Source organism: Zootoca vivipara, chromosome 17 (assembly GCF_963506605.1).
Source record: "Zootoca vivipara chromosome 17, rZooViv1.1, whole genome shotgun sequence".
Classification (NCBI taxonomy): Eukaryota; Metazoa; Chordata; class Lepidosauria; order Squamata; family Lacertidae; genus Zootoca; species Zootoca vivipara.
The window spans coordinates 7,859,544-7,882,766 of NC_083292.1; the positions used below are offsets into that span (position 1 = coordinate 7,859,544).

A 23,223-nucleotide genomic window follows, 5' to 3' on the forward strand; every position below is an offset into this window, starting at 1 on the left:
CACACACACACAATCTGGAGGGGCGTGCAGACTGGTCATTTTTGTCACTGAGTGTGTTCAGGCATCAGAACTCTCTTCAGGTGGGACTTGCTAGAAACAACGAAGTGCTGAGAGCTCCTGGCAAACTCAAGCCCTTTCCCAGAGTACTCCATTCCATCTCTTGGTTTTTCAATTCCTTCCAACCCACAGTCGGTGGCTCTGCGACTTCTGTGACAGACAGTAAAGTGCTGTGTTTTCAGCACCAATGAAAGGATTCCATTCAAAGCTGGCATGGGAACAAAACATATGATTTAACAAAATCTGAGAACAAAATAGAAACGGGCAGAAAAAACTACAGCTCTTCCTTCTGGCATATCCACAACCCTGATGGGCGGTGGCTTCTCCCTCCCACCCTTTGTTGTTTGAAACTTTGCTTCAGATCTTGATAGGTTGGTGGCTTCCATTCTAGCAAATCCTATATAATAAAGTCACTGTGTCTCTGCATCCAGATTCCCTGTGTCCCTTTGTCCGCGCTAATGCACATGTGCTCTACGGACACAGGGACTGGACGAAAAGGCGGGACGTACACACACACGCGTTCTCTCCCCCCCTCAACCCTCTGCCTCCCATTCCCCTGCAGCGGCGGACCAAGATGGCGGTATCGGGTTCCAATGCCGCCATCTTGGTCCTCCGCCGCCTCCGCCTCCTGACAACCCTACCTGGCCCATGGGAAGAGCAGCGGGGCCGCGGCCTTCCCTCCCTCTCTGCGCTCGGCCACGGGACATGACGGGAGAGCACTTTGTTTAATTGCATTCCCGGCGCGCCCCGCGGCCAAGCGCAGAAAGGGAGGGAAGGCCACGGCCCCGTCATACCTCTAGCACCCGTTTTCTTAACGGGCTGAATGAGACTAGTCACTTTATAAAGCACAGTGTGTCATACAATCTATGTTAGCAGCCAGTGGTGTATGAAGCAAGAGGTTTCAAGAGTGCTGCATTTTAAATCATGGTGTACACACGGTTACTATATTTTGCAGAAGGGCTCCAAACCACGCCCTATATTTAAGGTTGCTCAAGTTAACGGTTTTGCACCCCGCCTCTGGACCAAAGGGGGTAAAAATAGCAACGAGGAGACATCTGGAGGATGTTTTGTGTCAGATGAAGGCAAAATGTCCATCGCTTATAGTACCAGCACCCTGTAATGTTCAGTTACCCGGTCGGCTCCATGCTATGATTTAGAATATATATCTCACAGTCTCCTGTAATTGCATTCCATCAAGCGTGAGAAATGGATTCTAGTCCCTGTGCAAAGCAAGGGCTCAGCGATGTGGGTTCTCTGCCTTAGTCCTGGGAATATTTAATGCAGCAACTGCACTGCTTCCCTCTGCACCATGTCCCTATTCTGCGGTACCTGAAAGAATAGAAAACGTTGGCACATCCTTTTGTTGGATAAATGAAGGGGCAAATACTGTAAGCCCGCAACTTGCATGCATGGCATAAATAAGTAAATGTATGTGGGAAAGGGACCAGGTTTCGGGAAAGATGACTTTGGCAGTCCCACCCACCATGGAACCCAATGGATTTGACTATACTGTACACGATTTTGGCTTTAGGCATGGTCCCCGAAATGTAACCCCTGCGCAAGTTGCGGGCTCACTGTACAACATGGAAATACAGTCGTACCTTGGTTGTCAAACGGAACCAATTCTGGAAGTCCGCTTGACTTCCGAAAACATTTGACAACCAAGGCGTGGCTTCTGATTGGCTGCAGGAGCTTCCTGTACTCAATCGGAAGCTTGCGGAAGCCACGTAGGACGTTCGGGTTCCAAAGAACATTTGCAAAACGGAACACTCACTTCTGGGTTTGCGGCGTTTGGGATCCAAAACGTTTGAGTCGCAAGGCATCCAGGATCCAAGGTATGACTGTACTGCAGTTTTACAAGATGCACAAAGTGGTCTCCTATGGCCTCCCTCTTATGCTACTCATGCATAAGTTCCCACTTCAGTCAAACCCCCTACAATGCAGGAATCTTTGCCCACCGTGGGTATCAAATCGATGACCTTAAAATGAAGAGATGGTCTCGCCCATTATATACCCGGTTTATCACTATGTTTGGCCAGGTGAGGAGGGCCTTCTGCAGATGCCATCAGTAGGTCTGTTCCTCACTAAAGGAATTGGGCATTTTGTGTTGTGCCACCAACCCTGTCATGTACTAAGCTTGGATCCTGTTCCTTTGGCACCTACTTGAATACTACCCTCTTCCCACAAGCCTTTTAAGTTGAGGTCGTTTGCAGCCTGCATAGGTTGGATATGTTTTTAAAAGTGCTTTTAAAAGTGGTTTTTATTGTACTGATTTATATTTTATTGCTGGGCTCCTTTGGGAGGAAGGGAGGAAGATCCCTGAATCAGTAAGGGGGGAAATCCCTGAATCAGTCTGGTTTGCTTCATTGTTTAGCTCCCCCCCCCCGCAGCAAATGCACTTACCTTCAAGGAAATGCTTTGAGTTGAGACTTTGCACTGAGGTGGACCACTGAGCTGGCCCTGGAGAAGAAAAGTTCCTTTACCGTGTGGGTTTAGGGGTCCTCTTATTTTTGACTTGCATTTAAAATGTTGGCACGATGTATGCTAAAGGTGTCCTAAGAGCCTTCAGGAGCTACACAGATAAATGCGATCTAAATTACTTTCCACCTACTCGTGTTGACTCCGGGTATATCCATAGTCCCCTTCACTTAGCAGTCTCCCATTGCCTTCCTGATTTATTATCAGACAAGAACAGGGTCATGCCAAAAGCTGCTTTGTTTTTCTCACTTGGAAAATTGCAGGCTGGTGACACCCTTTTATTAGACTGCTTGCCTTGGTTCCCTCTTAGGGCACATCAACATTAAACTTTTTTTTAAAAGTATCCTACCACTTTTAAACAACCTTGGCTTTCCCGAAAGAATCTGGGAACTGTAGTTTCTTAAGGGTACTGAGGGTTGTTTGGAGACCCCTGTTCCCCTAAGAGAGCTACAGTTCCCAGAACATGACAACATATAGAATAAGAGCATGCTATGATGCAAAAATATAGAAATAGATAATAATAATAACAACAATAATTTATTATTTATATGTCACCTGTCAGGGGTTCTTGCGACTACTCTAGAGTAACGACGCTCGCCTGCTTGTCTTTAAACAGCTTTTTATTAGTGCAGGCTATTTACAGTGAGCTGGGTATGTACAACATGTCTGCTCAGTCCGATGCAGAATCCGGCACTGGACTGCCCCTTGACTTCTTCCAGCATAAGAGTCTCGGGACAGCAAACCTCCTTCCCTTCCTTCTCCTGCGTAATTCCGGAACCGGAGGAAAGGGACTATGCTCCAGGTTTTCCTTCTCCCCCCCTTTCCCCCCTCTCTCTTCCTCCCTCCTGTGTCGCAGGGGCTCTCCCGTGCTGTCAGAGCCATGGCTCTCTCTCCCCACTTCCTGACTGCTTTCCTCAGCGCCTTCGCGGCCATTGCTGCTTGGCGAGGAACTGCTTCTGATGATAGGGGGAGGTTCTCTATATTCTTTTCCCCTTACAGCACCCATCTGACTGGGTTGCCCCAGCCACTCTGGGAAGCTCCCAACAAAAGAAGTAAAAACACAGTACAACATCAAAATCCGAAACCTTCCCTGAACAGGGATATGAGCATCAATAACTTAATTCGGCAGCCCGTAGAGCATTTAGAGACAAGCAAAGAGAAACAAACGAAATTAAACCATTAAAATAAATTACCAAAATGCCACATATGCAGGACAGACTGTGTTTTTAGCAAAAATGTATTTGGGATTTCTGGCATTTTTATTTATTTCATTTTTTATTTTGCTACATCAGGCTAAAGTCGGCTTTGTTTTTTAAACTTTCCCAATCTGAACCAGATTAGTCTTTGAAGTCATATTATGTAATTATCCAATTCTGTGGTTTTATGCATATGATTAACAGCTTAGTCCTATGTTTACTCAGAAGTCCCTCTGTGTTCAATAGGCCTAAACTGTGAGAATACCACTATCATATCTATCTATCATCTATCTATCATCAATCTATATCATCTATCTATCTATCATCTATCCAGGGGCGTCACAACGGGGGTGGGGTGGGTGGGCCACCCCACGCTCCACTCTGTGGGGGGGCAGCAGCGTACAGTGCCCCCTGGCCCCTCCACACCTCCACCGATGATGGAATTTTAAAATTTTGATTATATAACGTCATTCTTACTTCAATCACAGTGGAACAGCACATTGAAATGTCAGCTATTATATGAATCATCTGAGTTTTGTGTCACATCTGGATAAAATGTTTGTTTGTGTGTGTGTTTTACAACAACAACAACAACAACAACAAACAACAACAACAAACAACAACATCTTAAGATGAAACAAATAATGCCAAATAGTTCAGGGGGCTGTTTTTGTGCACTGTTAAGCATATAATCAAAACTACTGTTCTAAAAGCATTTCCCCTTATACTGGCTATTTTTAAAATTCTCCTCTGGTTGATGAAGTTAATCAGTCATACATACTTGGCTACCAAGTTGTGGTATAGTGATGCTTTTCAATTTGGGTTTCCCAAAAATTGTGAGATGAAGTGACCTTCTGCAATGAAAAGCACAGAAAGACACACAGGAAGGAGAACATTTTGTTTCTGGCTCTTTGCTTATTAAAAGGGGGGGGCAGTTTACAATCGTTTTGTCTTCTGTGTTTGTAGCTGTAGCTGTTCTGCAGAATAGTCTGGTAGAAACAAAGAAAGAAAAAAAGAGAACCTTTGGGGATGCCTGGAGAATCGTGCCAGACCCTAATTACTCTTGCTGCATTCCACAATCCATTAGATCAGTTTCCAGAGGGACCAGTCACTGATTTCCGGAACCTCATGGAAAAAGCAATGCTATGGACAGAACGTGGTGAGTTAGTGGCTGAGTTCTTTGGGATATGTCAGAGTTTACGTCACAAGCCACCTCTGTGGGTGCTCTTCCTGGCTCCTGCAAAGACACACAGATGTCAGGCACCAATCCACCCTCGACCTTCCTGCTTTCCTCCTTAAAAAATCATGCAAAATCTTTCGTAGTAGCCTTTTTAGCTTGCATGGGTCTCCTTCTCACAGCACTTAGTAAAAGAGGGAGAGGACTACTGTACACCCTTGTGCAAATTAATTGAAACAAACATTGAATTTATTAGGTTATTGTACAAAATTCACATTAGTAACGGATATGACCTCCGCTATTTTTAAGCAGCATTTGAACATGGTTTGGGCATGGAGTCTACTAGTTTTGAACAGTCACTGTTGATTTGGGGATCCCTGTACCACACTTGAATCAGCGCCTGAATGAGCTTCTCCATAGTCGTACAGATTACAGCATGGAGGCGACTTTTGCATATAGCCCACAAATTCTCAATGGGATTTACGTCCGGGGAATTCCCTGGCCAATCAAGTACTTGTATTTGCTGCTCTGTCATGAATTTCTTCACCACTTTCAATGTGTGACAGGGGGCTAGGTCCTGCTGCAATATCCCAGTACTGTCAGGATACCTCTTTCCCAACTCTGGAATAACTCTCTTTCGTAGAACCTCAATATATTGTGACGAGTGCATCAGTGTGAGAGCCAGTGTGGTGTAGTGGTTAAGAGTGGTAGACTCATAATCTGGGGAACCGGGTTCACGTCTCCACTCCTCGACATGCAGCTGCTGGGTGACCTTGGGCTAGTCACACTTCTCTGAAGTCTCTCAGCCCCACCCACCTCACAGAGTGTTTGTTGTGGGGGAGGAAGGGAAAGGAAAATGTTAAACGCTTTGAAACTCCATAGGGTAGTGATAAAACGGGATATCAAATCCAAACTCTTCTTCTTCATTCCTTCTATTGGCTACAAGCTTCCGACACCTTGATGATCAACTGACTTTTTGTGTTTGTTTTGAGTACAAGATTACAAGTAAGATAGAAAACATGCTTTGTTTCAATTTATTTGCACAAGGGTGTAATTCCTGACACCAGCTCTTACACATAACATACATGCTTCTTCATGGGTTGGGCTGTTGCCCATGATGTATTTTGACATGACTTGGAGACTCTTCTACAGTGGTACCTCAGAAGTCAAACAGAATCCGTTCTGGAAGTTCGTTCAACTTCCAAAACATTTGTAAACCAAGGTGCGGCTTCTGATTGGCTGCAGGAAGCTCCAGCAGCCAATCAGAAGCCATGTAAACCGCGTTAGACATTCGGGTTCCAAAGAATGTTCACAAACCGGAACACTCACTTCTGGGTTTGCAGCATTCGGGAGCCAAAATGTTCAACTCGCAAGGTGTTTGGGATCCAAGGCACGACTATATTGACTTGGTCCAGGCATGTCTGCAAAGCAAGTTAGTTCTCCAGTATGTCAAATGACCTCCCCAAGGAGGTGTGGACAGTTGCGGTCGGAGATGATTCTCCTCCCCCAGCATTTACCGTGTATGTATGCGCGCCTGCTGTCTGAAATTCAGAGCTGACGCTTCCCAGTCAATGTGAAACATAGAATGTCGGGGCCTCTGGGAATGAGCTGCATAGAATCACAGAACTGTAGAGGTAAAAGGGACCCCAAAAGTAATTTAGTCCAGGGGTCAGCACACATTTTCGTAAGGGGGCTGGTCCACTGTCCCTCAGACCTAGTGGGGAGGCAGACTATATTTTGTAAAAAAAATACGAACGAATTCCTATGCCCCACAAATAACCCAGAGATGCATTTTAAATAAAAGCACACATTCTACTCATGTAAAAACATCACAGGCAGGCCCCTCAAATAAGCCAGAGATGCATTTTAAATAAAAGGACACATTCTACTCATGTAAATAGACGCTGATTCCCGGACCGTCCGCGGGCCACATTTGGAAGGCGATTGGGCCGGATCCGGCCCCCGGGCCTTAGTTTACCTACCCATGATTTAGTTCATAATCCACTGCAATGCGTCAATAACAAGGACATCAATAATAAGGACAATCGAGTCCACAATGAACACACACATACTAGTTCTAAAAGGGGGGTGAAGAAGGGAGGTACCCCATAGGGTAGAGGTACCCACCACCACCACCACAATTAAATTCATATACTGTTTGATGCTAAAATAGGCTTCTTTCTTTCTTTCTTTGGGACGGTTGCCAACCCCAAGCACAAAGTCCCAGTGTGGGTTTGAAGAATAAAATGTATAATTAGAAGGGAGAGGGAAACAGCCAGTTACAACCTTAACAATAAAAGTGTAGAAACAACTAAGAACAGATCCATAGACAGTATGAAACAATTACCAAGAATGCCACTGGGAATTTGAAGGAACCCAAATATATTGTGCGTCCCTTCCCTTGTCCCACTTGGGGGCCTCCTCCAGGTCGTCCGACTTACTTATCTCTTCCCACCCCCTCCATGACATCTCCAGACCAGGGGGCTCATGTCCCCCTGCCTTGAGTATGTGTAAGGAGCACATGTAAGAATAATCATGGGTAGCCACTGGGGTGCTTTAGCCAAACAACAACAGCCACATGGCAGCGTAACAGTTTAGCACCTCTCTGCTCATCGTTCTCCAGTCTTCCTGTGGCTGTTTGTTGCACTGGTCTGAAACATTTAGCTGTGTTTCACGTTTCCAGCCTAGAGTCGCAGTCTGAGAAGTTTGTTGGCCTCTATAATCACTTCAGGCTCCACGTTTTCCATGGGCTGTCTCTCCCACCCATTCCCAGTGGAGTAGCCAAGGAAGCAGACAGGAGGAAGGGTGGCCAGCCCATCAAGAGACGTAACTGCTGAAAGGTCGAGAGAATAACAGGGCACCACTTAATTCTGAAAATATGTGAAACATTGCACTTTGAAGTCACGGTTGAGATAGCCAAAATACTAAGGGAATTGGAACACATTCCATTTAAAACCAGCACATTTTAAATTGAACTGTTCAATGCGCATAATATTATGGCAATGTGTTATACGCGGGGCTGCCTCTGAAGATGGTTTAGAAATTTCAGCTGGTATAGAATTGGGCGGCTAGGTTGCTCAATGGTTTGAGCATATAGCGCCAATCCTGGCCTGACTGCATTGCCTGCCAATTAGTTTCAAGGCCCTATTCAAAGTTCTGGTTTTTGACCTACAAAGCCTTAAATGGCTCAGTACTACAATACCTCAAGGAGCGCCTCTCTCAACCAACCTGGACTCTGCTATCATCTTTTGAAGCCCTTCCTTGTCTGCCTCCTCCATGAGAGGTCTGGAGGGTGGTAACATGAGAATAAACCTTTTCCTCAGTGGCATGAGCACTGTTCCAGAGTATTTTTCATTCTTATGCATATTATATTAATTCGGAAAAAGATTGGTTAATGAAGAAATTACACATCTTTCTACTTACAAATGTTTGTTGATATTGCTGAGCTATATTGTGCAACACAGGGGTTTGTTTGTTTGTTTACTCATAGTTGCTGCATCCAACCGGCTCTTAGCGAATACTGCCTTATAGGGATGGAAGAGAAATTTGGTCGAGAACACATTCAAAGTCAAATCTATAAAATTTGTACCTTCGGAGGCAATAGGCAAAGTGAAGCACAGATGTCCTTTGAAATTTGCATGTATCTGGATTTTGTGATGCCATCAAAATTTACAAAAATGTATACAGTTGTGCATAAAAATGAAGATATTAGTGGAAATATAGAAAGATGTACTATATTAGGGAAAGCTGCTTGCAAAAGTATATAGTACATTAGTCAAAACTGCATCTAAAATGTGTTTATTAGGAGAAACTCACAGTAAAATGCTGGTGAATGTTGACAATTATTATTTTTAATTACAAATTGCTGTTAAACATGGATAAATGAATGGAAGGTTGGAAAAAAATGAAAAACTGAGGAAAAACTGAGATCCTTCCATCCCTAATGCCCTATGAAATATTCCCTTACTTCATAGCTGCCAAGTTTTCCCTTTTCTCGCGAGGAAGCCTATTCAGCATAAGGGAATTTCCCTTAAAAAAAGGGAGAACTTGGCAGCTATGCCTTACTTATTGAGGCTTTAATGACTCTGGGTTGCAGCCAACATTAGTCCTACTCAGAGTAGACCCATTGAAATGAATTCTCCCAAGTTTGTTGTATCCGATGGTTCTAATCTGAATATGACTAACACTTGATGCCGCACCAAGCTGTTGTTCTTGCAGAGAGAAAAAAACGTTAGCGGAATGTTTCACATTTCTCATGTGGTGCAAATGTTTCTTATCAAAAGAAATGTTGTAAGAAGTGCAATTAGCTAATAGGACAAATATTTCGAAGGGAGGAGAAGCTCCCCTTCTGAGCAACAGGGTGATGTATTATTGCATGCCTTCTGAACCTTATCACCCAGCTTTGTCATCACTTCATCTTTGCCTTCTCCGCCCTGGAGGATAGGTTCTGTTGCCCAAAATGTGACAACTTATGTAGAACATGCAAGGTAGTGGTGGAAAAACTGCTCTGGGCTCAATTCGAATGGCAACAAAGCAGTTCCGTTAGACATTGGAGGATGCTTAGATGTGTTTGCAATTACTGCCCTAGCCCTGTGAGCCTCCACCACCCACTTACTAGATAGCTCCACTTAGTAGACCATGGTTGCAGCAGCTGGGATCGGCTGACAATGATGGTGTTTGTGGGAGAGAAACCTCCCCGCCCGGGCACCTGGAACAGAGCATTCCCAGCACTTTGGAGATGGAAGGAGGCCAGTCTCCCTCTCGGCCACCATTATGACCACTTCTGGAGCCAGCTATTTATTTGTATTTATTTCCCGACCCTCCTATCCCTCTTTGCCTCTGTCATGAAACCAGTGGTGGTTCTCTCTAGGTATCTGTCTGGCTCTAGGTATCTGTCTGGCAGAACCTGCTGCAAGACAGACCCAAAAAAGAAAATAACAGAACACCACTAGTCATCACATACAGCTCCCAAGTTAAAACAGTACAACGCATCATCAGAGATCTACAGCCTCTCCTGGACAATGACAGCTCCCTTTCTCAAGCTCTGGGAGGAAGACCTTTCATTGCCTACAGACAGCCACCCAATCTTAAACAACTCCTCACCCACAATAATACAACCACCAGACTTAACATGGACACTGGTATCAGAGCCTGCAATAAACCCAGATGCCAACTTTGCTGCCACATACACCCAGACAACACCATTACTGGCCCCAACAACATCCAACACACCATCTCAGGACTATTTAATTGCTCATCCTCTAACATTGTGTATGCCATCAAATGCCAACAGTGCCCTTCAGCTCTCTATATTGGACAAACAGGCCAAACCCTACGCCAAAGGATAAATGGACATAAATCTGACATCAGGAACCAGAAGACAGAAAAACCAGTAGGAGAACACTTCAATCTCCCAGGACATTCTATACAAGATCTCAAAGTAGCTGTCTTACTACAAAAGAATTTCAGAAATAGACTGGAAAGAGAAGTTGCTGAATTACAACTTATCACCAAGCTCAAAACCATGGAGGGACCTGGTTTGAACAGAGATATCGGATTCTTATCTCATTATACATGATAAGCGATCTTCAGCCATCTCAACCCTTGCTTTTTCATGCAAAACCATTTGCAGTCGTTTCCAGTCATCAACAGCTATCAGTCAGTCAATCACCCATTTCCACCACCCTTCTGAGTGATCCCCCCTCCCCATCCCCACCCCTCCCCACCCCTTCTCTACATAAGTGCCTGGAGACTCCCATTTCACTGTATCTGAAGAAGTGTGCATGCACACGAAAGCTCATACCAAAATAAAAACTTAGTTGGTCTTTAAGGTGCTACTGAAGGAATTTTCTTATTTTACTTCGACCCAGACCAACACGGCTACCTACCTGTAACCAGAATTAGATAAGAGCTTTAGAGAATCATACTGGGTTTAGTACGTTCGTCTAAGTTTAACGAAATAAATCAGGAATTGGCAGGAAGTCCGATACGAAAAGAAATGAATACAGAAAAAAACAGTTAGGCCCTCTTTCTTTTTCACTGTTTTCTTCTTCATTTCCTCTCACCCCCCTCCTTTCCCCCTTTTTCTTTTCATATAATGTTCGACACAATCAAAATGATGGAGGGAAGGGGCAGGAGGTGGGGGAAAGTGGGTGGGAAGGCAGAAAGAGAAGAGGGCAGGTAAGGGGGGAAAGGGGGAAGGGGAGAGGGAGAGAAATAACTGTGTCTTTTTTTTTTCTGGGTTGATGTATATTATTCCTTGTATAGATGTACGGTTTTTTTGTGTTTTTTTTTTTGCTTTCTGTAATGTTTTATAAATTGAATAAAAATTAAAAAATCCTTCAGTAGCACCTTAAAGACCAACTAAGTTTTTATTTTGGTATGAGCTTTCGTGTGCACGCACACTTTTTCAGTAATAAATAAAGTTTCATGAGACAGAAAAAAAGAAAGAGAGAGAGAGAATGTGCTGAGCAGCGAGTTAGTTCCCAAATGTTGCTGAATCACTGTCAGATTTTGAAAGGTGGGGACCTCTCAACTGAATTCATCTGTACTGTTGGATTAATTAAACTACATCGTTTGGAATCTGAATAAAGGTGCAATTAATCTTCAAAAAAAAGAGGGGGGGGGGAGAGGAGGAAGCTAACAGCCAGTGCCACCCCCTGGACTGGCTTTAAGTAAGAAGGCAGGTGAGGGTATGCTGGCTGAGGTTGGAGGGGCTGTGCCTCATACATCTGAATGGTCTACTGTCACAGTGGCCGGAGTGGGCTACTTCAGAGTAACGACGCTACGCAGCTCTGCATTTTATTCTTTTATTGGTGCTGCGTATTTACAGTGCTGAAGTCATTGCTATTTACACGGAGTGATGTGGTCAGTCGGTTCCAGAACCTCCGAATGGCTTTTGGCGCGTCTTTCTCCAACACAAAAGCTTTGGCAGACCCATCCTCTTTCCCCTCCTCTTTCTGCGTAATTCCGGAGTTGGGGGGATGGGTCTCCCCCCCTTATTCGCCCTTTCCTGTCCCACCTGGGACCCTGGCTCCTCTACCTTGCCTGAGCCTCGGACACGACTTCCTGCTTCCCCATTGGAATCGGAACTCTCTCTGCTTTCCCCTGTGCTCGGGGATGGGCTTGAACTCAGGAGGGGAGGGACTTCGCGATATCCCCTGTCCCTCACATCTACCCTCCACTGCATGGAGCCCAAGGTGACACACACGTGGTCACCCATCCAGGCACTAGCCAGAACCTGACCTGCTTTGGTTCATCATGTGCCTTCAGACCACAGCCTAGTGGGTGAGTGTGAATAGAAACACACACACACACACACACACACACACACACATACACACACACCTGAAACTGTAGAGCTGACAAAGAACTGTGTGGGGTATGGAGAAGTCAGAGCCAGTGTTCTGTGTGTTACAAGCATGCTAAATTGGTTTGCTGGACTGGGAGATTGCAGGGTTTGGTGGCAATTTGTAATCCTGGGTGTTCCTCACTTCAGAACAAGTTGTCATCTATAATACTCTACAGAAAAGGCAAAGGCATCCAGACCTGTTCCCCTTGACTAAAAAGAAGAGAAAGATAGATTTGGCAATCTGAATGCCACATGTCAGCATTTGCTTGTTATGGTTTCACCCACTCTGAGAGTGATCTCTCTCTCTGTCTAGATCTATCTATCTATCTATCTATCTATCTATCTATCTATCTATCTATCTATCTATCTATCATCTATCTATCATCTATCTATCTATCTATCTATCTATCTATCTATCTATCTATCTATATCTATCTTTATGTATGTGTATTCATGATTGAAATTGTGCAGTAATGTTGGAGTGCCCTGCACTAGTGAATCATCTGAGGATCGAGAAGCAAAACTAGAGATCTGTTAATGTGCAGCAAACTTCTGCTGGCCAGAAGCCTCATAGGACTACCCCCCCTCCTCCCAGCAAGCCCCAAACCCTTCTCTCTTCCCCAGTTCTAAACTGCTTCAATCACAGACAGGAACACTGGCCCCTGAAAGTCTGCCAGCCTGTCAAGTAGGAAGCCTTGAGGCTGCACGTAGACTCCATTCACACATCCTTAAAACGATGCTTTAAAACTAGATTGACTCTAGAACCTGCTGTCAATAAGGGTGTGTGGGGTTACTTGATACACATTTGAACACTCCGCCCTTAAGTAGGTTATCCATGACTTCCCCCCTGCCCCTGGTGAATGAAGAAGGAAGTGGTGGTGAGATATTGGTGAACACCTGTCCCCAACATTATTGGGCAGGTGTGGCTATACCCATCACCAAATTATGGGGCCACTTACACCTGTTTTCAAATGGACAGACTGTAGGGTAATGTAGAATCAATGTGCAACGAGCTTTTTATTTTTTGGAATGAAGCTAGTTTCTCAAGAAACACCGAGAGAGAGAGGGAGAGAGAGAAAGAGAGAGAGAGAGAGAGAGAGAGAGAGAGAGAGAGAGAGAGAGAGAGAGAGAGAAATGTGATGGATCTAGATTGTGTGTGAACAAGCAACCCGTTTCTGTTGATTCTAGAATAAAATGTAGTGTCTGTGCAGGATCTCACCCTCCCCCCCCCCCAAAAAGGGGTGCTTTGCTCAAGAGCGGAGCAGAAAATAAAAAGGAAAAAACAGTTGCGTAGCAAAAGGGGGAAAGTCTGTGTCCTAGCAAGAAAGGTGACCTTTCTTTCTTGTTTAAAGGAGGAGTACAAAAATGGAAGTCCTTATTCCCACCCTGCTTTTATGAACACCCCTTCTGAGCTTGGAAATGGTCACAGAGGCTTATGTTTTTGCATGTTCTGCACTGGCAATTTGTTCTTCCCTAGTAGCCAGCTAGATGGCTCTGTTTATCAATGCATGAGGCCCTACGAGCCTGTATGCTTCAGGATATATGCTTCACAGAGCACCCTCGGCACTTTGACTGTCACCTTCTAACCTCTTTGCTTGTGCTTCATATGACTTATGGCAAACAAACTTTTATGACAGTAGAGGACTGAATTGCATGAGGAGCAGGACTCACAGGATGTTCTATATTGCTGGAGGGCGGCACCACTATGGACCACAAGGAAGGGACTGGGCACCGGAATGCTCCTTGCATTAAAAAGAAAAGAAAACTCTTGCACAATAAAGCAATTAAGCATGCTTCCCCTGACCAAAAGTCTGCACCAGCACACTCTCTATTATGTTCTTATGTCCCATGTACAGATGAATCTACCCTACACTGGTGTGTGTGTGTGTGTGTGTGTGTGTGTGTGTGTGTGATGATTTGGTGCCATTTACATGAACCAACTTATAGTACAATGTGAGCTAAATTAGATTTCCCATCTTTCTTATTGTTATGTACTGAGCTGAATCATAGAACAATAGGATCCAGAATCAGCAGTCTGATTGGTCCGCAGGAGCCACCCAATCCAACTCCAGGTGGAAATGAATCCGCAACCTGATTGGCCTGCAGGAGCAGCCAATCAGGCGGCTGGCAGAAGTGAATCCGCAACCTGATTGGCCTGCAGGAGCAGCCAATTAGGCTGCTGGCAGAAGTCAATCCACAAACTGATTGGCCCACAGGTGTAACCCTGAAGTAGCCAATCACGCAAAGCCCATTGTGTAAATAATGTATATAAGCAGATGGTTTGGGGGAAAAGGGCATTCTTCTTCTCCTTGATGACTACGAGCTGAATAAAGAGCATGAAATTCACTCTCGACTCCGAGTATATGTCACTTATCTATCCCTGTTAGTTTGCAGAGGAAGCTTGTAATAATTGGACCAACAAATTCAAGCATGTGGAAGTCTGCACATATTTAGGTTACGCCATAGGAGGCTATAGTCAGAAATAACAGCAGCATTTCTCTAATCATCAATATGGGCTTAAAATGAAACAACTCTCCACTTATGAATTTGTGTGTCATTCTAGTTGGAAGGAGCTAAACCAGGCATCCCCAAACTTCGGCCCTCCAGATGTTTTGGACTACAATTCCCATCATCCCTGACCACTGGTCCTATTAGCTATGGATCATGGGAGTTGTAGGCCAAAACATCTGGAGGGCCACAGTTTGGGGATGCCTGGGCTAAACTGATTGAGGGATGCCTTTATGGCTGAACATTGGTTTGTTTTCCCATGAAAAAGGGTTTGCTTCCTTGAGGTCTCCCAAGGACTTTCATTTGGAGGGGTTGAAAGTGCAGCTCATTCCTTAGCTTTGCAAAAACATTTTTGCTACAATACATAATGAAAAATACAGCCCACCTGATCTTGGTTATGTTCTTTCCAGATTCTTGTTTTGAAATTAAAGAGTGTTTTTTTTGGAATGGTTATGTAATCATGCAATTATTGCTGTACTTCTGTATCAAATCCCCCCCTTTTAAAGAGCTAAGTTAAATAAATGGAATTCTCCTGAAGTGCTTTTCCTCCAGTAGATTGCAGACACAATATGTGTAAATTTATATAGATTGCTATACTTAAGGGAACATGATATCAGGTTCTGCCTGATGGCTAATCTTCTTGTACAAAGAAAAAAACCAAAGATTCCAACTGAGAAGATTTGGGGGAAATGTTAAATTTAGAAGTGTTTGAGCTATGTAGGGTGGATTGCTCACTTGGAGCCAGGGAAAGCATGATCTTTGAGAACAATATCTGAAACAATCGTCTATGGGGGAGGAATCCACTCTGTCCACTTTCTGCAGCAGAATGGCTTGATTTCATGTTCCTGATCTTGTTTGCAGATCAAAATAAAACTGTTTATGCAGCTCTCCCATTTTTGCAGTGTAGTTTTGTTCCCATAACTGCATATAAATATTTTACATTTTGCACATAAATGCATATGTAAATACATATCGTATATTTTAAAAAATGTGCTTTTAAGGAGAAAATTGGCTTGAAATCCATTGAAAAATGTGTGCTTAAATAAATGTTTTAATCTGTTTTCTACCCAGTATAACAACACAAGACGTCCCCATGCAATAAACATACCCCTGCCCATCATGACAACAAGATACAGAGATCAGACAAATATATCCTGCCACAAATGAATGTGCATTGCCTGAATGTGCATGTTGGCCACTCACTGCTTCCACAGGGGGCAACGATTGTGGCCCCTCATGCTCCAGCGTCACCCCTGGCAGCCAGAGCACATCCACTCATTGGCTGCCATTGGTGGGGGAGTTCTCCTTGGCCAGCATGACTGAGGGGCTGTCTTCCCACCAAAGAGGGCAGCTTCCAACAGGCCAATCAGAGGCCCTGCTTGGAAGGAGTGCTTCGCTGACTGGCTGGGCATAATAGGTAGTTTCTATTGAGTCAGACCCATTGTTCTATCTATCTTGGAATATCTGGCCATCATCTGGCTCAGTATAGTCTATTTCAGACATGTCCAACTGGTCAACCACGATCTACAGGTAGATCTATCTGCCTCCTGCCCCCCTTGCCCTGTGTCATGTGGGCAGTCGTTTGGCATCCACTACTGGCAATTGGGGATACAAGAGTTGGCTTTAGGGCTGCATGCGTTTCTAAGCAGCGTATTGTTTGATGAGAAAGTTATGGCATATCCCCTTTAAAATAAGCTCCACAACTCTGGGCAATCTTCCCCTTCCACCCCACGCACGCTCCTCCTCCCTCCAATGACAATGGGTAGATTACTGCCAGTTTTTTTATATATATACTGGGAATAGATCGCAGCCTCTTGGGAGTTGGACATGCCTGGTCTATTCCAATTGGAAGCAGTTCTTGGGGGTTTCAGCCAAGGGCCATCTCCAGCCTTACCTGGAGGTGCTGAAGGTTGGACCTGGGACCTTGTGCATGAAAAGCAGATAATGTTCCACTGAGCCATGTCCCTTCTTTGAGCATCCCAATGCAAGCTAGTCCCTTGGGTTGATTTTGGATGCCATCCAAAGTCTCCAAAAGGAACTTTTTGGGACGCCAGCCAACATCTTGCCTCTATCCATGGTAGATTCCAGTGTGTCCTAGTTATCCTTTTGTTTACATGTCTTCTTTCTTTCCTTTCAGACCGCTCCCCAATACAGCCAAGTCATGAACGAAAGCAACCGAGCGAACTTTTACTGTGCCTTTTTGGATTACAGGTGCGTGATGTAGTTCTGTATTTGATCAAAGGATTGAATCCTTTAAATAATTAAAAAAAATGGCTACAGTACCAGAGAATTACTTTGCCCCACCCTCCCCTCCCTGTTGGGTTCATGGGAACAGTCAAAACAATGAAATCATGGGCAATAAAATGAAGACAGATTACTCGCCCCATTACTAAACTAAGTAAGGGGATTTCTTACTCACATCTGGATTTTAAAAAAGGGAAGCTGGAACACATTTCTGAACGATAAAGCCCACCATATGGATTAGAATGCTAATCATCCTTTGGAACCGTTCTCTAGCATCCGTTCCCACATTGAGATTGAAATTCAGGACAAAAACTGATCCTGTATTCAGAAGGTCAGCCTTTGTTGTTCAAGGGAAGCAGTGCAAGTTACATCTCCCCGCCAGCCTAAAGAAAGTTCTTTTAGCTTGATTGACAAGTTGCCCCTTCCTGTGAATTTTTTCCTCCTTTCAGTGCCACTCAGAATGTAGGATGGTGGCTAAAATTATAAATCCTTGTAGCCCTGTGACCTGCTAGTAAAGAGTGGGTAATAAATGAGATGGGCATGATGACAATGATGATAATAGATGATAATAGAGCTACAAATGATGGAAATCTTCAGTTTGAATCTCACCTCTGCTTTGACAATATTATTATGTTTATTATTTTTTAAGCCGATTTTATCGCTGTTTTCATTGAATATGTTATACCAGTTTATGTAAACTGCTTAGATACAGTATATTTGATAAAGCAATACAAAAATCTGGCATAATAATAGTTGTAACAATAATAATAATGATAAAAATAATAATTAATAAACAACCATACATGGCCTTAGGCAGGCCATTTCCATCCATCTCAGTCTACCCTCCTGCTGTCTGCACTATTTGGGAGAGAATGCAATTTGCTTAATAAGGTTGTTGTAAGTAGGGGCCCAGGTGGCGCTGTGGGTTAAACCACAGAGTCTAGGGCTTGCTGATCAGAAGGTCGGCGGTTCGAATCCCTGCAACGGGGTGAGCTCCCGTTGCTCGGTCCCAGCTCCTGCCAACCTAGCAGTTCAAAAGCACATCAAAGTGCAAGTAGATTAATAGGGACCGCTCCGGCGGGAAGGTAAACGGCGTTTCCGTGTGCTGCTCTGGTTCGCCAGAAGCAGCTTTGTCATGCTGGCCACATGACCCAGAAGCTGTCTGCGGACAAATGCCGGCTCCCTCGGCCTATAGAGCGAGATGAGCGCCGCAACACCTGAGTTGGACACGACTGGACCTGATGGTCAGGGGCCCCTTCACCTTTACCAGGGGCGGAGGAAGGGGGGTTCGGTGGGGGCAGGCCACTCCAGGTGTCACCACTGAGGGGGGTGACAAAATGCTGGGCGGCACTCACCACGGGTTCTGCAGCGCGCCCGAGCCACGCATCTCTCCTTGGGTGCCTGGAGGCTCTGTGCTGCCTGAAACGGTCCGCCCACCGCCTCCCCCTCAGCTATAGGGTGGCTGAGTGCGAGGAGGCATGCAGAGTCATCGGAGACCCCACAGAGCATCCTGCCCCGACTGGCCCCACCCCTGCAGGTGGCTGACCCTGCCCCTGGGCAAAGGGCACGTGTGCCACTGGTTGTAAGTAAGGGTTGCAGTTACATAATGCAAGTGAAGCACTTTGCACAACTGAAAGCTTGATACAAAAGGAAGTATCATTATCATTATCATTATCATCACATTTCCTTGGAACAAAATAAAAAAAATCCTTCGTTGTTGTTGTTGTTTAGTCGTTTAGTCGTGTCCGACTCTTCGTGACCCCATGGACCATAGCACACCAGGCACTCCTGTCTTCCACTGCCTCCCGCAGTTTGGTCAAACTCATGTTGGTAGCGTCGAGAACACTGTCCAACCATCTCATCCTCTGTTGTCCCCTTCTCCTAGGGCCCTCAATCTTTCCCAACATCAGGGTCTTTTCCAGGGAGTCTTCTCTTCTCATGAGGTGGCCAAAGTATTGGAGCCTCAGCTTCAGGATCTGTCCTTCCAGTGAGCACTTAGGGCTGATTTCCTTCAGAAGGGATAGGTTTGCTCTTCTTGCAGTCCATGGGACTCTCAAGAGTCTCCTCCAGCACCATAATTCAAAAGCATCAAGTTCAAAAGCATAATTCAAAAGCATCAATTCAAGTAGCACCTTAAAGACCAACTAAGTTTTTATTTTGGTATGAGCTTTCGTTTGCATGCACACTTCATCAGATACCTTGGAGTGTATCTTGGCCAGACTGGCTCCAAGTCTGAGGTGCTCTGGCCTTCCCGAAAGGCTTACCTGGCTGTGGTTGCAGCACTCCAAGCTGTGCTGGGTTACCCTTTAAATTTCCAACAGTGCCCCAGAAAGCTGCTAGATCAGCGTTGTCACCCCACCCCATATGTGTCTACTCAACTACTTTAGATCTGTGGGACAGGCTCTTTTACAAGTGCCACAAGATGTTCGTCCTGCCCTTGGAAGAAATTGATCTTCCACTGTAGCAGCACCTACACTTTGGAACTCCCCGCCTCTTGATATTAGGCAGGTACGTTCACTGCACTGGTTTCAGTGCCTGCTAAAAGCTTTTTTTTGGTTCCAGCAAGCCTACTCAGGCATGTAATCTTAGACAATAATTTTGACCCTTGGTTTTTGGTAGGTCATTTAAAAAGGGTGGTTTTATATTTTTCAATGTAACTTGTTTTTAACGGTGGTTGTTGTTGTTGCTGCTGCTGTTGTTGTTAGTAATTTTAATTTAATATTTTAGACTGTCTGTTGAAAACTCCTTAGAGGTCTTTTGTTTTAGTAAGCAGTATATTAATTTTGTTGAACAAATAAATGGTGGGAAATTGAAAGGGTGGCTAACCAGCTGCCTCTCACAGCTTGTGGGGGATAAGGCTGTGTTCCACCCCTTACTGTTGGAGGCAGTATGCCTCTCAATGCCAATTGCTGGGTTCTTTTGGCCAGTCATTCAGCAGCTGATTGCATTACACCTGGAAAGCAATCTTTCAACCAGGGCCGTCTTGAGCAGGTCGGGCGCCCTGGCGCTGAGATCGCTCCGGCGCCCCCGCCCTTGCAGCGCACAGCACGGCTTCCGCGCGGCTTCGCCATGCAGCCCCCCCCCTGCCGGCCCGGTGCCCTGGTGCCCCGCGCCACCGGGACTGCACCTAGAGCTGGGCCTGCTTTCAACAACAGTGGTGCGCAATTAGTTCAATTGTTAATTTGCATATTCAGTCCTCAGCAAAGAGCAACGTATGTGTACCATTAGCATAGCATATGGTGGATGCTGAGCTTTGTTTTGCAATGCTTTAAGGGGGCTGATTTACACAGTCAAGAAAGCTTTCTTTTTATCCCAGAGTTGGCTTTCTGACAGCAGGGCCTGCTTATGTATAGCAGGAATTGCAGCATGTTTGAGCGGCACCTTCACGCCAGCGGATTGTCCCTGACTCCCTCTTTACTGTGATATAAAGTCCAAAGGCACACAGTACAGCAACCTTCATGAAGCCGAGCAAAGTTTGGTCTCTGCTTAAATAGGAGGCCACTTGGGAACCAAGTATCAGGTGATAGAAAAGACCCCACTCTTCTTGAGACCTTGAAGAGCTGCTGCCAGTCAGAGTAGGCAGTAGTGGTCTAGATGGGCCAAGAATCTGGCCTGGCATAGGACAGTGTCCTGTGCTCCACAGTGAATCGACTTCTATGGAAGCAAGGTAGGCATCAGGTTGGCCACCGTGAGAACAGGATGCTGGACCAGATGGACTGTTAGCCATACCTGCCAAGTTCCTGCCGGAAAAATAAGGGATCGGCAGTCCGGAAGTAGCGCTGCCGCCATTTTGGAACTGGGCGGAGCATGCTCAGAAGCGACTTTTGATGCTGCTCTGCCCAGTTCCAAAATGGCCGCTGCACCGGAAATCACGCTGCGGCCATTTTGGGACTGGGCAGAGCAGCATCGAAAGTCGCTTCTGAGCATGCTCCACCCAGTTCCAAAATGGCCGCTGTGACGGATTGGCCTGGTGGGCAAAAGAACTCCAGGGTGCAGAGAGTTAAACCCCAACCTCCTGGATAAATGACGCATTCCATTCCTGAGGGGCGGGACTGCCAGGAGTTTAAAAGGAATGGGAGGCAGTTAATTCGGGGGAGAGGGTTGTGGGAGCGAGGGAGAGTGTGGGTAGGCGTAGGAGATCTTAAAGTGTTCTGAGGAGTTTAATTGATTTATATTATCTAGCCATTGTTAATTGAAACTAAGAATATGATCTAAGAGCCTGTACACATAAAACCATTACGCATTTAAAAGTCATCTAGTCTAAATAAAGCTTTCTTAAATGTTAGTGGATGTGCTTAGTTATTCCAGCTGGGTATCTAAACTCACAGAAGTGGTGGCTCAATAGAGGACAAAACTTACCTCGGGAATAGAGGCAACGGTTTGTGTCTTAGAGTTACACGGAGGAGGCTTAGGAGGATAACCTGGGGTGCTACAAAGTTGCCAGAGTGGAAAGGGCAAACTTTTGCAGTGGGGAATCAATCTGACTGAGACCCTTTACTGTAGGCAAGAGGTTAGTCCGTCAAACAGCCTAGAGTTTATCAAGATACCAGGCCACGTAAGCTGGAAGACTCTCTTTACTAAGGAACCCAAGTAACAGGGGTTTATTTTAAGGCGGCAGGAGAAGTGTGTGGGGGTGGTGGTTTCACCCCTGGATTCCTGTGTCGCATTTTTAGTAATAGAGAGGGAGGACATTTTGTCACATAATTGGTGGCAGCTCTGCAGGGGCTGATCTCTTCCAAAAGTTTAGTGACAACGCCGGGACTGGGTTTGTCGCATATTTATTGGTGGCAAAGTGTTTGGGTTCGTCGCAGCCGCCATGCCAGAAATCGCTTCTGCGCATGTCCAGAGACTTCAGACATGCGCAGAAGGAGCCTCCCCCGGCCAGTAAGTAAACCAGGAAAAAACAAAATAATCCGTTTTTCCAGCTGGGAACGGCTGGAAAAACGGGGGTTTCCCGGGGAATACGGGAGACTTTGCAGCTATGCTGTTAGCCTAGGGTTGCCATATGTCTGGAATATAGCAACCCTCCATTAACCTGATTCAGCAGGCTCTTCGTATGTTGATGTAACTAAAGGGGTCCTCTAGCTTCAGCCACCTGTAGCAACTGCTGACCACCAACAGGCACAAAGAGGGTTATTTGAATGTGTGTCTCACTAAGAACGTAAGAACAGCCATGCTGGATCAGACCAAAGGTCCATCCCATTCAGCATCCTCTGTTCTCGCAGTAGCCAGCCAGATGCCTTGGGGCAACAGCCTCCTCACTTGCGATTCCCAGTAACTGGTAATCAGAGGCGGGAGCTCACCCCATCGCATGGATTTGAACCGCCAAACTTCCAATTGGCAAGCCCAAGAGACTCAGTGGTTTAGACCACAGCGCCTAGCAGTTCAAAAGCACACCAGTGCTAGTAGATAAATAAGTACCACTGCAACGGGAAGGTAAATGGCGTTTCCATGAACTCTAGCTTCCGTCACGGTGTCCCGTTGCGCCAGAAGCGGTTTAGTCCTGCTGGTCACATGACCCAGAAAGCTGCCTGCAGACAAACGCCAGCTCCCTTGGCCTGAAAAGTGAGATGAGTGCCACACCCAGTAGTCGCCTTTGACTGGACTTAACCGTCCAGTGGTCCTTTACCTTTTTACCCAATCAGAAGCATATTGCCTCTGACAGTGGAGGTAGAACATGACCAGCATGGCCAGCAGCCAACGAGCCACTGATATTTTTATACTACATGAATTATGAGGCAAATGTGTCAACCAGGTTATCTGTGCTCTGGACACACTAGGATACTGGGGGTGGGGGCGGGAATCCTTGCTTGCTGCAATAACAGGTTTAGTGTTCTGTCCTTCTGGGGTTGTGTTTTTTTCTTTTTTCTTTTGGGGCAGTTTTAATGATGGAAAATTACCCTGAGATACTTCACCTTCCTTTCTTCTGAGAGCTCTGCAGGGGCTGATCTCTTCCAATTTAAAAAGCTCGTTTCCTTTTGAAACTTCAGCGGTGAGCTCACCTGCATATTTATGACAGACTCCTGTTGTGCTCACTTTATGAGGCAACTTTTGATAGAGGAGTATAAAATTATGCATGGTTTGGAGAAAATGGGTAGGAGAAGTCTCTCCCCCCCACTTTCTCATAATACCATGAATGTTTGATGACTCACAACAGACAATAAGAAGTATGTACTTCTTTACACATGAAATAGTTAAACTATGGAATTGGC

General features: G+C 45.4%; 1 protein-coding gene across 2 annotated transcripts in view; it reads left to right on the forward strand.

Annotated features, from left to right (window-relative positions):
* ADGRD1 (adhesion G protein-coupled receptor D1) overlaps window positions 1–23,223 on the forward strand; it is a 259,370-nt gene that overhangs the window by 99,903 nt on the left and 136,244 nt on the right. For both annotated transcript variants that reach the window (XM_035097840.2, XM_035097838.2), the window contains one exon: window positions 16,905–16,978. In XM_035097840.2, the coding sequence (XP_034953731.2) occupies window positions 16,905–16,978 (74 nt within the window). The remainder of the gene's footprint in view (window positions 1–16,904; window positions 16,979–23,223) is intronic.